The sequence below is a fragment of the Canis aureus genome, chromosome 9, assembly GCF_053574225.1.
Source record: "Canis aureus isolate CA01 chromosome 9, VMU_Caureus_v.1.0, whole genome shotgun sequence".
Taxonomy (NCBI): domain Eukaryota; kingdom Metazoa; phylum Chordata; class Mammalia; order Carnivora; family Canidae; genus Canis; species Canis aureus.
In genome coordinates, this window is record NC_135619.1 from 56,604,443 (window position 1) to 56,616,820 (window position 12,378).

General features: G+C 36.0%; 1 protein-coding gene across 21 annotated transcripts in view; it reads right to left on the minus strand.

Moving 5' to 3' along the window:
* The window catches only part of CEP128 (centrosomal protein 128), a 394,735-nt gene that overhangs the window by 367,766 nt on the left and 14,591 nt on the right, over positions 1 to 12,378 (minus strand). For 19 of the 21 annotated variants that reach the window (XR_013386591.1, XR_013386590.1, XR_013386592.1 and 16 more), the window contains exons 3-5: positions 11,462 to 11,506; positions 4,875 to 5,035; positions 2,841 to 2,927 (exon numbers count right to left, since the gene is read on the minus strand). Coding sequence is in view for 16 of the 21 variants with exons in the window: in XM_077910222.1 (XP_077766348.1) it covers positions 2,841 to 2,927; positions 4,875 to 5,021 (234 nt within the window). In the remaining 5 variants the exon portion in view is untranslated. Of the gene's footprint in view, positions 1 to 1,593; positions 1,670 to 2,840; positions 2,928 to 4,874; positions 5,036 to 11,461; positions 11,507 to 12,378 lie in introns of those variants that run through there. The other 2 variants (XM_077910230.1, XM_077910221.1) reach the window with 2 other exon arrangements.

A 12,378-nucleotide genomic window follows, 5' to 3' on the forward strand; every position in this document is an offset into this window, starting at 1 on the left:
AATTCTGTTTCTGGATTTTTTTTTCCATCTAACTCTCATTCTGGACATTAGTTGTAACGTTAATGACTTGTGTGACAGCGGGCTTCCGTTTTTCAACCAATTAAGATAATCTCCAAAATCTAGTTTATCCATATAAGCCTTCAAACTCTGAATCCAAAATCCCAATTTTCTGAAATACGAACTCACAGCATCACAAAAATGTGAGCAACCATGACTCAGGGAAGTAAATGAATCCTGATGCTGGGCTTTAGGATAACATCCTATCCACAGCTCTATCTCTAATTAGCTGTGAGACCATGGGCAAGTTAGCAACCATTCTGTGCCCCAATTTTTTAATCATATAAATGAGGATAATAATAGTATCTACCTAATAGGATTGTTGAGAGAACTAAATGAGTTAATATAAAGAGGTACCTGGGCAGGGAGGTGGTGGCTCAGTTAGTTAAGCATAGGCCTCAGCTCAGGTCATGATCCCAGGGTCGTGAGAGTGAGCCCTGGATCAGGCTCTGTGCTCAGCGGAGAGTATGCTTCTCCCTCTCCCTGCCTACTTATGCTCGTTCTCTCTCAAAATAAATAAGTAAAATCTTTAAAATAATAAATAAGTAAGTAAGTGCCTGGGATATACTAAGCATATAGAAACATTCCCAAAGAGACTATAAAAAGGGAGGTGCTGCTTCTCTAGGAGACATCATGCACCACATCACTGATGCTTTAACACTGCTCGGCTCCTCATAGAGAGGCCTTTATACATAATAAGTAAAGAAATAAATTTAGGATGGGTGGTTATAATGATTTAAAGTTACAAAGGGAAATTATGTATATTACAAGGAAAAGTCATCAAAAAATGACCCAACATGACTCTTGACCTTTAGGTCTTATAAACCAACAAAAGTAATTCTCACAGTTCTCTTATCCCAGGAGGGAAATGCTACATCAAACATTTGTATTTCCCCTCACCCACTGCAAATTATGTTGACAAAGTTATATCTCAATAAAGCAAATATTAAATATGCATATATATGCACACATACCTCACTTATCCATTTCCTGAGGTTTAGCAACAGAATCATTTACAAAATCTAAGTTAATAATAAAAATTCTTGTCTTAAAAAAAAAGAAAATTCTTGTCTTCCCTAGACGGAAAAAAATTGGTCTTTCTAGGAAATCTATTTTAAAAAAGAAATAATAATTTCAAGAAGGCAATGTAGATTGAGAATGGAGAAATTTTTTAATAGTTGAACACTGGTTAAACACTGGATTAACCTGTTTCAGAATGTTTAGAAGAAGAAAAAACAAAAACAAAAAACAGCCAGTTCCATAGCAAGACTTCTATGAGTTGCAGCATATCCACCGAAAGAAGAAAAAAAAAAAAATCACTCTTCAGGGTAACCCCCCAAAGAGAACACACATTAATTTAAAAAAACAAAAAGAATAAGAAAAAACTCATTTTTAGGTATGATATATCCTGTAGCAGTTTAATGCTAAAAAGGGAATTTTCATTGAAGAGCCCATCAGAATCGCATGTGAGAAATATTCTTTCCAATTTACACATATTCCCACAGATCATGGCAGATATTCCCCCAGGTGACTTACAGGTGGCAGGGTAAAAAGCATTGCTCTAATGAATAAGTATAACATAAGGCAATGAATGGTGTACTCCACTGGTATGCTGCAGGGAAAAAAAAAAAAAATCACTGAGAACCAACAGTTTTAACAGAACAAGAATTTGGAGAAATGAAGAAAGAGACTGTAGGCCAGACTATGGAATAGCCTAAAACAAAAGGAAAGACTCTTGCTTCCTGTGTCTTATTTTTTATGAGTAGATTTGCATTCTATATACTTATAACTCAGATAGAAATGAAACACCTGTTGAGTTTTACTTTTCATGTATGTCCATTCCACACTCCAGAGTTCAGCATTATTTGACTCCAGGCCTACCACAGAAGCTAATGCCACATAATACATTTTGTGTTTTAAATGTTTATCTATACAGAAATTTACATAATAAAAAATTTCAGGGGATCTCTGGGTGGCGCAGCGGTTTGGCGCCTGCCTTTGGCCCAGGGCGCGATCCTAGAGACCCGGGATCGAATCCCACGTCGGGCTCTCGGTGCATGGAGCCTGCTTCTCCCTCTGCCTGTGTCTCTGCCTCTCTCTCTCTCTCTCTCTCTCTCTCTCTGTATGACTATCATAAATAAATAAATAAATTTTTTTTAATTTAAAAAAAAAAATTTCATTTCCCAATTCCCCAATTCAAAGGAAATCTTCTATCATAATGAAGCATCTAATATTCAACATGATGACAAAGTAGGTTTGTTCCTGCTTCTAGTTAATACTGTTTAAGTTTTCACTAATAAATTAAAAAGGAAAGAATTAACTCTCATTATTAAGGTAGTTATGTATATACACACACAGAAAATGCTTGGAAAGATATACAAGAAGCTGTCAAATTGTTACTTCTTTGGAGTGGAACTAAGAGGGCTAAGAGAGATTTTATAATTTATTTAAAGAATGAGCTTATATTACTTTAAAATAAACCATCCATAAAATTCTTAACTCCCGTAAGGGGTAGCTGGCCCAAATTTAGTTAAGTCTTAGTTTAACTATTGTCCTGAATTCTTCCTCTCCTGACTTTAAACTTTCAAATTCAATAGAATCTAATCTATATAAGCTAGCCAGCAATCCATGTTACAAGCTAACCCACTAAAAAATAGTAAAATAATCTGAAAGCTAAAGCTGTTCACAATGGTTCTACCTTTTTTCTCACATCCCTACTTCTCAAAAACCGATTTCCAAAAAGGTGGGTAAGAAAAAATGCAAACATATGTAAATTTCCTCACATGTTCTACAGCACCCGCCTGTCCATTACTGTAGTCTCGATACTGTCCAAGCATCTGGTCTACTTGTCGCAGGTTCCGACTGGTGTCCTTAAAAAAAAATGGATTTTATTAATTGTTCCAATATTTTTCTGTCTTGGCAGTATGTCAAACAGCTAAGTCAACCACCTATAAAAGGTACAATTTATATCATACTTAAGTTGGATATTAATATACTTCATAAATATCAAACAAATATTAAAACCACTGAGAAGGAAACCTAAATCCATCCACAATTTACTGAAGCACACAATTTAAATCCTTCCCAAGGTTCTTTAATCAGTCAGCAACAAAAGCACTCCTCATTTTTAATTTGTGCACCTCAACTAATTCACACCTTTTTTTATAGAGAAGGAATCCTGAGAGAACAAAACCAGTAGACTGTGTACAAGAGAAGCAAATCATTAGGATCAGTGTTATTTCAATTATTACTTCACCTCAGAACTTGATTAGGAAAAAAAGAAAAAAAAGTATTCTTTAATCTTTAGCTATAAACAACAAATTTAGTTCTAAATACAACAAAAATGGCTTCTACCCAAATGTGCCAAGTTTTACCTGAAAGATGAAAGCATTTATTTCAAAAATATATATTCAGTAATGTGTCTCATTGTAAGAAAGTATAAGGATTTGTACTTCAAAAATCCAATGATACGCTAGTTTACAAAAGTACAAAAAAGAAAAACTTTCTGAGTTTTAAATAAAATTATGGCCTCTCCACCAGAAATTAGCCTCTTGTTATTTATGCATACTAACTCAAAGCAATTAAAAGCCAAAATCCTTATTTATCCAGGCAAAGCAAAAATAAGAGATTAAAATAGGAATAGGAAAAAATAGGGAAAAAAAAGTTTTCTTTTGCCCAGCTTGGTTGTGTTACCCTTCCCCCACCTCTTTTCCCAAGTCCTTTCTACACAGAGAATATAAACTGCTTCCACTCAAACTTCCAAAAACTGTCAAAGTTAGCCTCTGAATAAAAATGTCATCTCACTATTGTTCATCCATGAATAACTTCCCTAGCCAAAATATGAGCAAGTTCTCTAAAGGTACATATCCACAAGAAGCTAAACTGGTAATTCCTACCCACTTCACTCCCACACATTTTATTTGGACATACTCCCTTATTCCAAAACACTTTCACAACCTATTATATATATATATATATTTTTTTTTAAGCTTTCATTTATTTATTCATGAGAGACAGAGTGAGAGAGGCAGAGACATAGGTAGAGGGGCTCCTCTACCTAAGCAGGCTCCTCGCAGGGAGCCCGATGCGAGACTTAATCCCTGGACCCCGGGATCATGTCCTAATCCGAAGGCATCAACTGCTGATCTACCCAGGCGTCCCAATCTATGATATATTTCAAATATCTTTGTTTCAAATATCTTAATTGTGTTAGGCAGAATAATGGCCCCAAAAAATGCCCATGTCCTAATTCTTGGAACTTGTGTATATGTAACCTTATACAGCAAAAGAGATTTTGTGGATACAATATATATCCCAAATTAAGGACCTTGAGACAGGGAGATTATCCTGGATCATTGGGTGAACCCAAGGTAATTACAAGTGTCCTTAAAAGTAGAAGAGGGAAGTAGAAGAGTCGTCAGAGTGATATGATGTGAAAAGGACTCAACCCACCCTTGCTGGTTTTGAAGAAGGAAGAGGGCTTCAAGAAATATGGGCAGTCTCTGAAAGCTGGAAAAGGCAAAGGAAGAGATTATTTCCCCAGGGTCTCCAGAAATGAATGCAGGCCTACTGAGCCCTAAGATTTTGGTCTAGTAAGACCAGTGTCAGATTTTGATGTATATAACTATACAAAAATAACTTTGTCATTTTAATTATTAATTAATTATAAATAATTATGAGTTATAAATAATTATTTAAGTATGTAATTAGTTTTGTGGTAACTTGTTATGGCAACAAAAAAAGCTAATAGCTGACCAAAACTATTTCTCAGCCTAAACTATTTAAAATCCATTCAATGCAACCATTGTTTAACTAACCTGTAAAGTATTTGTTATAGTGTTGACCTTCTTGGTGACGCCTACTGTAGGACAACTTAGATTTCCCCTGTATGTTGACCTGGCAGCCCATCGACTCAATCGATCATGAGAGCGGAAGTGGTCTGAATCGCTGGAGGATTCTTCCATTGATGTACACAATCCTTAAAAGAAATCCAGGTCAAGGTCAATCAAATATTAAAGAGCAGGGAAATATGAGTTTTAATTACCCATTTGCATGTTGATCCTTTTCAGATTTTCATTAGTCCTCTGGCATATCATAATTCCTAAACACATAGCTTGAAAACACAGGTCACTTACCCACGTAATTCTCTCTCCTTTGTCTTTTCTGCTTTAAGAGAGCAATTCCTCAGATCTGATTTTAGTCATGCTTACAAATAATAATTCCTTAGTTTTGTGCACTGCTCCTAAATTTGAAAAGCACTTTCACATATAGTATCTCATCTAATCTTACTAAGAAAACTGCAAAGTAAAAGGGCCTGGTAGATTGGCATCTCTACAATTGAAAAAAAAAAAAAGGTATTCTCCAAGCTAGGACCTGAAGGTCTCAATAGTAGTCTGAAGTCCTCTCTACCAAGCTTTTAATAATATATGTATCTTTATTTTCTTAAGATTTTATTTATTTGAGAGAGAGTCAGAGAGAGAATGAGCAGAGGGAGGGGCAGAGGGAAAGGGAAAAGCAGACTCCCCACTGAGCAGGGAGTCCAACTCAGGGCTCAATTCCAGGACCCTGAGATCATGACCTGATCCAGAGGCAGATGCCTAACCTAGACTGGGCCACCCAGGTGCCCCAAATATGTGTATCTTTAAATAAAAATATAACACAAACAGAATGACTTAAAATAAAAGAATTCCATTCAGTGTATAGTGAACACTTTCATGCACCTTTTTTTTTAAGATTTTATTTTTAAGTAATCTCTACACCCAGCATGGGGCTTGAACTCACAACCCTGAGATCAAGAGTTGCATGCTCTACCGAGTCAGCCAGGTACCCCTATGCCCCTAATTTAAAATACAGAATTAAACAAATGCTATAATGGAGGTACAAATTCCTTAATAACAAGTATGTGAGAAAACAGCATCTTCAACCTCTCCACCAAAATTGAAAGCCAAACATCCTAAATAGTTTCATCAGTAGAAAATCCTCTAAACATGCTTTCTTCCCATTCTTACCCCAATTTTTTACTTAATGCAAAAGAAAATTATTTCATGCAAGACAATCTCAAAAATTTCAGAAAATCTTCTATGAAATTTGAATAAATAATACATTTGGAACAGAAAAGCAGAACACTTGTTGATTTTCCTAAAATCTATATGGCCATTTTTTTCTGGCTTATTATATACAGTGTGATGAAAACTTTGATAAATGATCCAGAATATTCTGGACTTTTGGATTTTTATTCAGAATGCATCTGGGAAGTACATGACCATACATCTAAAGCAAAGATAAAGGGAATCTGCTAAATATAAATAGATCCTCGAGCATTTCATGAAAGCAGTTATGTTTTTAAAATGTTAGATAAAATAAAAAGATAAGCAAGTACCTTTGCTGTAAGTTTAGGGTTTTGTTTTTTCTTAAGTGAAATACAGTCTGTCTTTGTAGCATCAGAAAAAGAATCACTAAACACCCAATTTCTGACAACAGAGAGAGGGCCAGAGAATACAGTCAGATTCCTGCCTATCTCCTGTCCAGGCCTCTCAACCTCCTGCCACACCTATCTCCTCTGCTTCTTGCTTCCCATATCCTATCTACAAGTACAAAGGTATAGTGCCCACATCAGTGCCCACAAAGGTATAGCTCCCTCCCACATCAGGAAATATGAACCAGAAAACAGAGGTCAAAGCAATTATTTGGCTCTGCTTTTCCTGGATCACAACTATTTAAGCCAAAAGAATATATTTGAGAAGAAATATTAAATATGAAGTTCACCTTTTTTTTTTTTTTAAGATTTTATTTATTCGTGAGAGAGAGAGAGAGGCCAGAGACACAGGCAGAGGGAGAAGCAGGCTCCCTGCAGGGAGCCCAATGCATTGGGACTCGATACTGGACTGGGATCATGCCCTGAGCCGAAGGCAGATGCTCAACCACCAAGCCACCCAGGCATCCCTAAAGTTCCCCTTTTAAACTTAGGAAATCACTTCTTGTGTGTGTGTCTCATAAATTTATACCACATGACCTAAAATCGTTTACTCAAAGTTAAAATACTTTCTAGCATTCTCGATTAGTGAAAGTGGGAAGAATCACAACAATCAACCTGCTATTGTGCTAGATGCTCACACAGACAATCCAATTTAATTCTACCAACAACTGATTAAAATGAACATCTTTAACCCTTAATCTACAGAGGATGCTGAGGCTAAGAGATGCCAAGTAACATGTCCAAATCTACATGGTGATTATTAAGTAGCAGACCCAGGATACCGACCCAGGGTTCAGCTGGGATTCTCTACCCGCAATATGCTGTTCATTCCCCTGTGCTCTGCTGACCTTTAAACCCCAAGAGTGAACACTCAACATTCAGTAAAAATTGTTAAGGGCAACAGCAGACCATGGCTCACATGTATCTCTAGACTCCCCGACACCTTCTCATTTCACTTACACATAAAAATGCCAAGAAAAGAGGAAAAATCAATTAAAGACAAAAATTTTTATTGGGCAGCAGCAAAAAAAAACTAAGTGACATATCTATGCTACATTTAATAAAGAGCCCTGAAAACAAATCAAACCACTGGCCTTGAAGTCAAGTGGTTTCTATTTCCTTATTCTTTCTATCTCTTGTAAAATGGAAAATAATCATCATGCCTGGATCTGTCAAAATTCTATCCTGAAAAGTATAATAATTTTCATTTTAACAAATCATAATTCTGGAACCTAAATTAAAGTTAAGAAATCATCAGGAATAAAAAGGTGACATAAAAAAGCCCAATGTCTCCTAAAATGGTTGCTGGTGAAAACAAGAAACAACCATCTTTGGGACAAATTGACTTTTCTAAGAGTACAAAATTTTAATAATAATTAGTTATCTATATAAATTCAGTGGATATAAATGGTATGCCAGACTCTTCTAATGAGAAATCTGAGCTTCAACTTGATGACAAATAGTGATAACTATATGTTATGTTATGGTTATTTGTAATAACCTGGAAAAATGTTTAAAATATGAAATAGTACAGAGACTAATATAATAAGCATGCATGTATGTATCTACCACCTAGAACCAATAAATATTCTCATTTGTTTCTATTTCTATTATTCTTACTCTATTATCTTGTGATTCCTATTTTATAAGAATAAGCCATAAGTCTGCAAGGGTGGTTCAACATCCACAAATCAATCACTGTGATATATCACATTAATAAAAGAAAGGACAAGAACCACATGATTGTCTCAATAGATGCAGAAAAAGCATTTGACAAAATGCAGCATCCCTACTTGATTAAAACCCTCTGCACTGTAGGGATAGAAGGAACATACCTCAGTATCATAAAAGTCATACACACACACACACACAAAAAAAAAAAAAAAAAAAACTCACAGTGAATATCATCCTCAACAGGAAAAAACCGAAAGCTTTTCCCCCAAGGTCAAACAACACGACACGGATGTCCACTCTCACCACTGTTGTTCAAAATAGTAATAGAAGTTCTAGCCTCAGCAATCAAACAACAAAAAGAAGTAAAAGGCATCCAAACTATCAAAGAAGAAGTCAAACTCTCCCTCTTCACAGATGACATGATATTCTATGCAGAAAACCCAAGACTCCATCCAAAATTTGCTAGAACTGATACAGGAATTCAGCAAAGTCGGATGTAAAAATCAATGCACAGAAGTCAGTGGCATTTCTATACCCTAACAATGAGGCAGAAGAAAGAGAAATCAGGGAATAAATCCCATTTACAATTGCACCAAAAACCATAAGATACCTAGAAATAAAGATCTATACTCTGAAACTACAGAACGCTTATGAAAGAAATTGAGGAAGACACAAAGAAATGGAAAAATATTCCATGCCCGTGGACTGGAAGAACAAATATTGTTAAAATGTCTATGCTACGCAAAGTGATCTACACATTCAATGCAATCCCTATCAAAACAGCATCAGCATTTTTCATGGAGCTGGAACAAACAATCCTAAAATTTGTGTGGAACCAGAAAAGACCACAAATAGCCAAAGTAATGTTGAAAAACAAAAACAAAACTGGAGGCATCACAATTCCAGCTTTCTATCACAAAGCTACAATCACCAAGACAATATGGTACCAGCACAAAAACAGACATACAGATCGATGGAACGGAACAGAGACCCCTGATATGGACTGTCAACGCTATGGTCAACTAATCTTTGACAAAGCAGGAAAGAATATCCTTTGGGAAAAAAAAGTCTCTTCAATAAATGGTGTGGGGAAATTGGACAGCCACATGCAAAGGAATGAAACCTGACCTTACACCATACACAAAAGTAGACTCAAATGGATGAAAGACCTACATGTAAGACAGGAATCCATCAAAATCCTAGAAGAGAACACAGGCAGCAATCTCTTTGACCTTGGCCACAATAACTTATTGCTAGACACGACTCCAAAGGCAAAGGAAATAAAGGCAAAAATGAACTACTGAGACTTCATCCAGATAAAAAACTTTTGCACACCAAAGGAAACAGTCGACAAAACCAAAAGAAAACCAACAGAATGGGAGATATTTGCAAATGTCTTATCAGATAAAGGGCTAGTATCCAAAATCTATAAAAAACTTATTAAACTCAACAACCAAAGAACAAATAAACCAATCAAAGAATAGGCATGTCTCCAAATAAGACATACAAATGGCCAACAGACACATGAAAAAATGTTTAACATCATTCAGCATCAGGGAAATACAAATAAAAAACCACAATGCAATACTACTTCACACCGGTCAGAATGGCTAAAAGCAACAAGTCAGATAACGACAGATGTTGGCGAGGATGTGGAGAAAGGAGAACCCTCTTGCACTGTTGGTGGAAATGCAAGCTAGTGCAGCCTCTCTAGAAAACAGTAAGAGGTTCCTCAAGAAGTTGAAAACAGAGCTACCCTACGACCCAGCATTGCACTACTAGGTATTTACCCCAAAGATACAAAGTGATCCAAAGGAGCACCTGCACCCCAATGTTTATAGCAGCAATGTCCACAACAGCCAAACTCTGGAAAGAGCACAGATGTCCATCAACAGATGAATGGATAAAGATGTGGGTGTGGAATACTACTCAGCCATCAAAAATGAAATCTTACCATTTGCAATAATGTGGATGGAACTAGAGGGTATTATGCTAAGCAAAATAAGTCAAAGACAATTACCATATGATTTCACTGATATGTAAAATTTAAGAAAATAGATGAACATAGGGGAAGGGAAGGAAAAATAAAATAAGATGAAAATTAAGAGGGAGGCAAAGCATCAGAGATGCTGAATTCTAGGAAACAAACTGGGGGTTGCTGGAGGGGAGGTGGGTGGAGGGAATGGGTAATTGCATAATGGGTATTAAGGAGGGCACTTGATGTAATGAGCACTGGGTATTATATGCAACCAGTGAATCATTAAATTCTACCTCTGGAACTAATTTATTTTATTTTTTTTTTGAAACTAATTTAAAAAGAAGAAGAAGAAGAAGCCATAAGCGACTCTTAATGACAGAGAACATACTGAGGATAGATGGAGGGAAGGGCCTGGGGGAAGGGCTAGATGGGGGATAGGTATTAAAGAAGGCACTTGTTGTGATGAGCAATGGTGTCATATATAACTGATGAATCACTGAACTCTACTCCAGAAGCCAGTATTACGTTGTATGTTAACCAACAAAATTTAAAATATATTATTAACATTGTTATTATTTCTGATTCTGACATGTATCCTTCTAATTTTTTTGTTGTTGTTGTTAAGATTTTATCAGAGAGAGAGAGAGAGAGAGGGCATGCATGAGAGAAAGCACAAGTGGTGAAGAGCAAGAAGCAGGCTGCCTGCCCATCAAGCAGGCAGCCCAATGTAGGACTCAATCCAGGACCCTGGGATCATGACCTGAGCTGAAGGCAGACACTTAACCAACTGAGCCCACCTATACACCCCTGTATCCTTCTAATATTTTTAATACAATATTCAGAACATTATAAATCAAGTCTTAGTACCTTCCTACCCCACTTTCCACCCAGTACTGCCTCATGTCAGGGATAACCACAAGCATGATTTTGTGTTTAACTCTCCAGCCACATTTTTATACTTTTACCACAGTCTTTCTTAAGGAACACACATTATAATCACTTGATAAATATTAATAAGTAAAAACATGAGGTATCTGAATTTAACTTTAAGACAGGAAATCTTACCATTAAATAAAATTAAGGACTGAACTAAATTATGTATAACTGTCATGTAATGCCAAAAAAAAAAAAAAAACCTCTCACTTACCCCTACTAGGGATTACATATTTTTTTTTGGGGGGGGGATTACATATTTTTAACAAGAGAAAAATCACACTTTCCAGCATGAATTTCGCTGGTACACAAACACAAAGTCTTCAGCTATTAATTTCAATTACCTTGAGCAATAAAAGATGTTAAAACTCCTGCATCTGATGGAACTCCTGTAAAGATATCAAGATGTAAGATGAAATTGATCTGAGAATTCTCCATGGCTTTTTTTTAATAAAATACAAAACATTCAGCAACCATCTAATAAGCATTTTAATTATACATAAGTGTCACAAATGTTGAACTAAGATACATTAAAAGTCCATAATAAAAACAGAAATTAGATCATTTTCATCGCTGATAATAACTGAGCACTTTTGCAACTATTACTGACAACTCACAAGGGCAAATGTGACCCTCAAAACTAACTGAGGGAGTGCTTAAGTGTCACAACACAAATGGTTGTTGTGGTGGCAGAGATCCAACCTTATCAAAAGATGCCCGTGTCTCATCAGCCAACACCACCACTCCCCAGACACAGAGCTGATGGAGGGAGGGAGAAAAAAAGAGAAAAGAGCAGCTACTAGAACTGGCAAGAGGCTCACGTCAGCCGCATAATCAGAACCTGGAGTGAATATATGAAGAGCCATGAAAATAGTTCCCAGGAGCCCCTTAATATAACTGACTAAAGAAGAAAAGCACAAAGCAGTAAGTGCCAATTACACACACTCTATTCCATTAAGACTGTTATTTTATATTATAATTAAAAATTAATTTAAAAAAATATCACATATCCATCCTACTATCAGTGGCATTAATGAAAATTGACCAGGCCTCTGAAAACCTTCTTATCCCCAATGAAACTCTACCCAGAGCATTAAATTTATCCCATGTTGATAAAAGTATATTGAGAGTGGTCACATAAGTAAACAATATGCAAGGCCATTAAAAAAAACTGTTCTAATTAATCTAAAATGTAAATTAAATAAGACACTTTTCTAGCCTATTAAGTTGTTCCCTGTTAAATAATAATGTCTATGGTTCA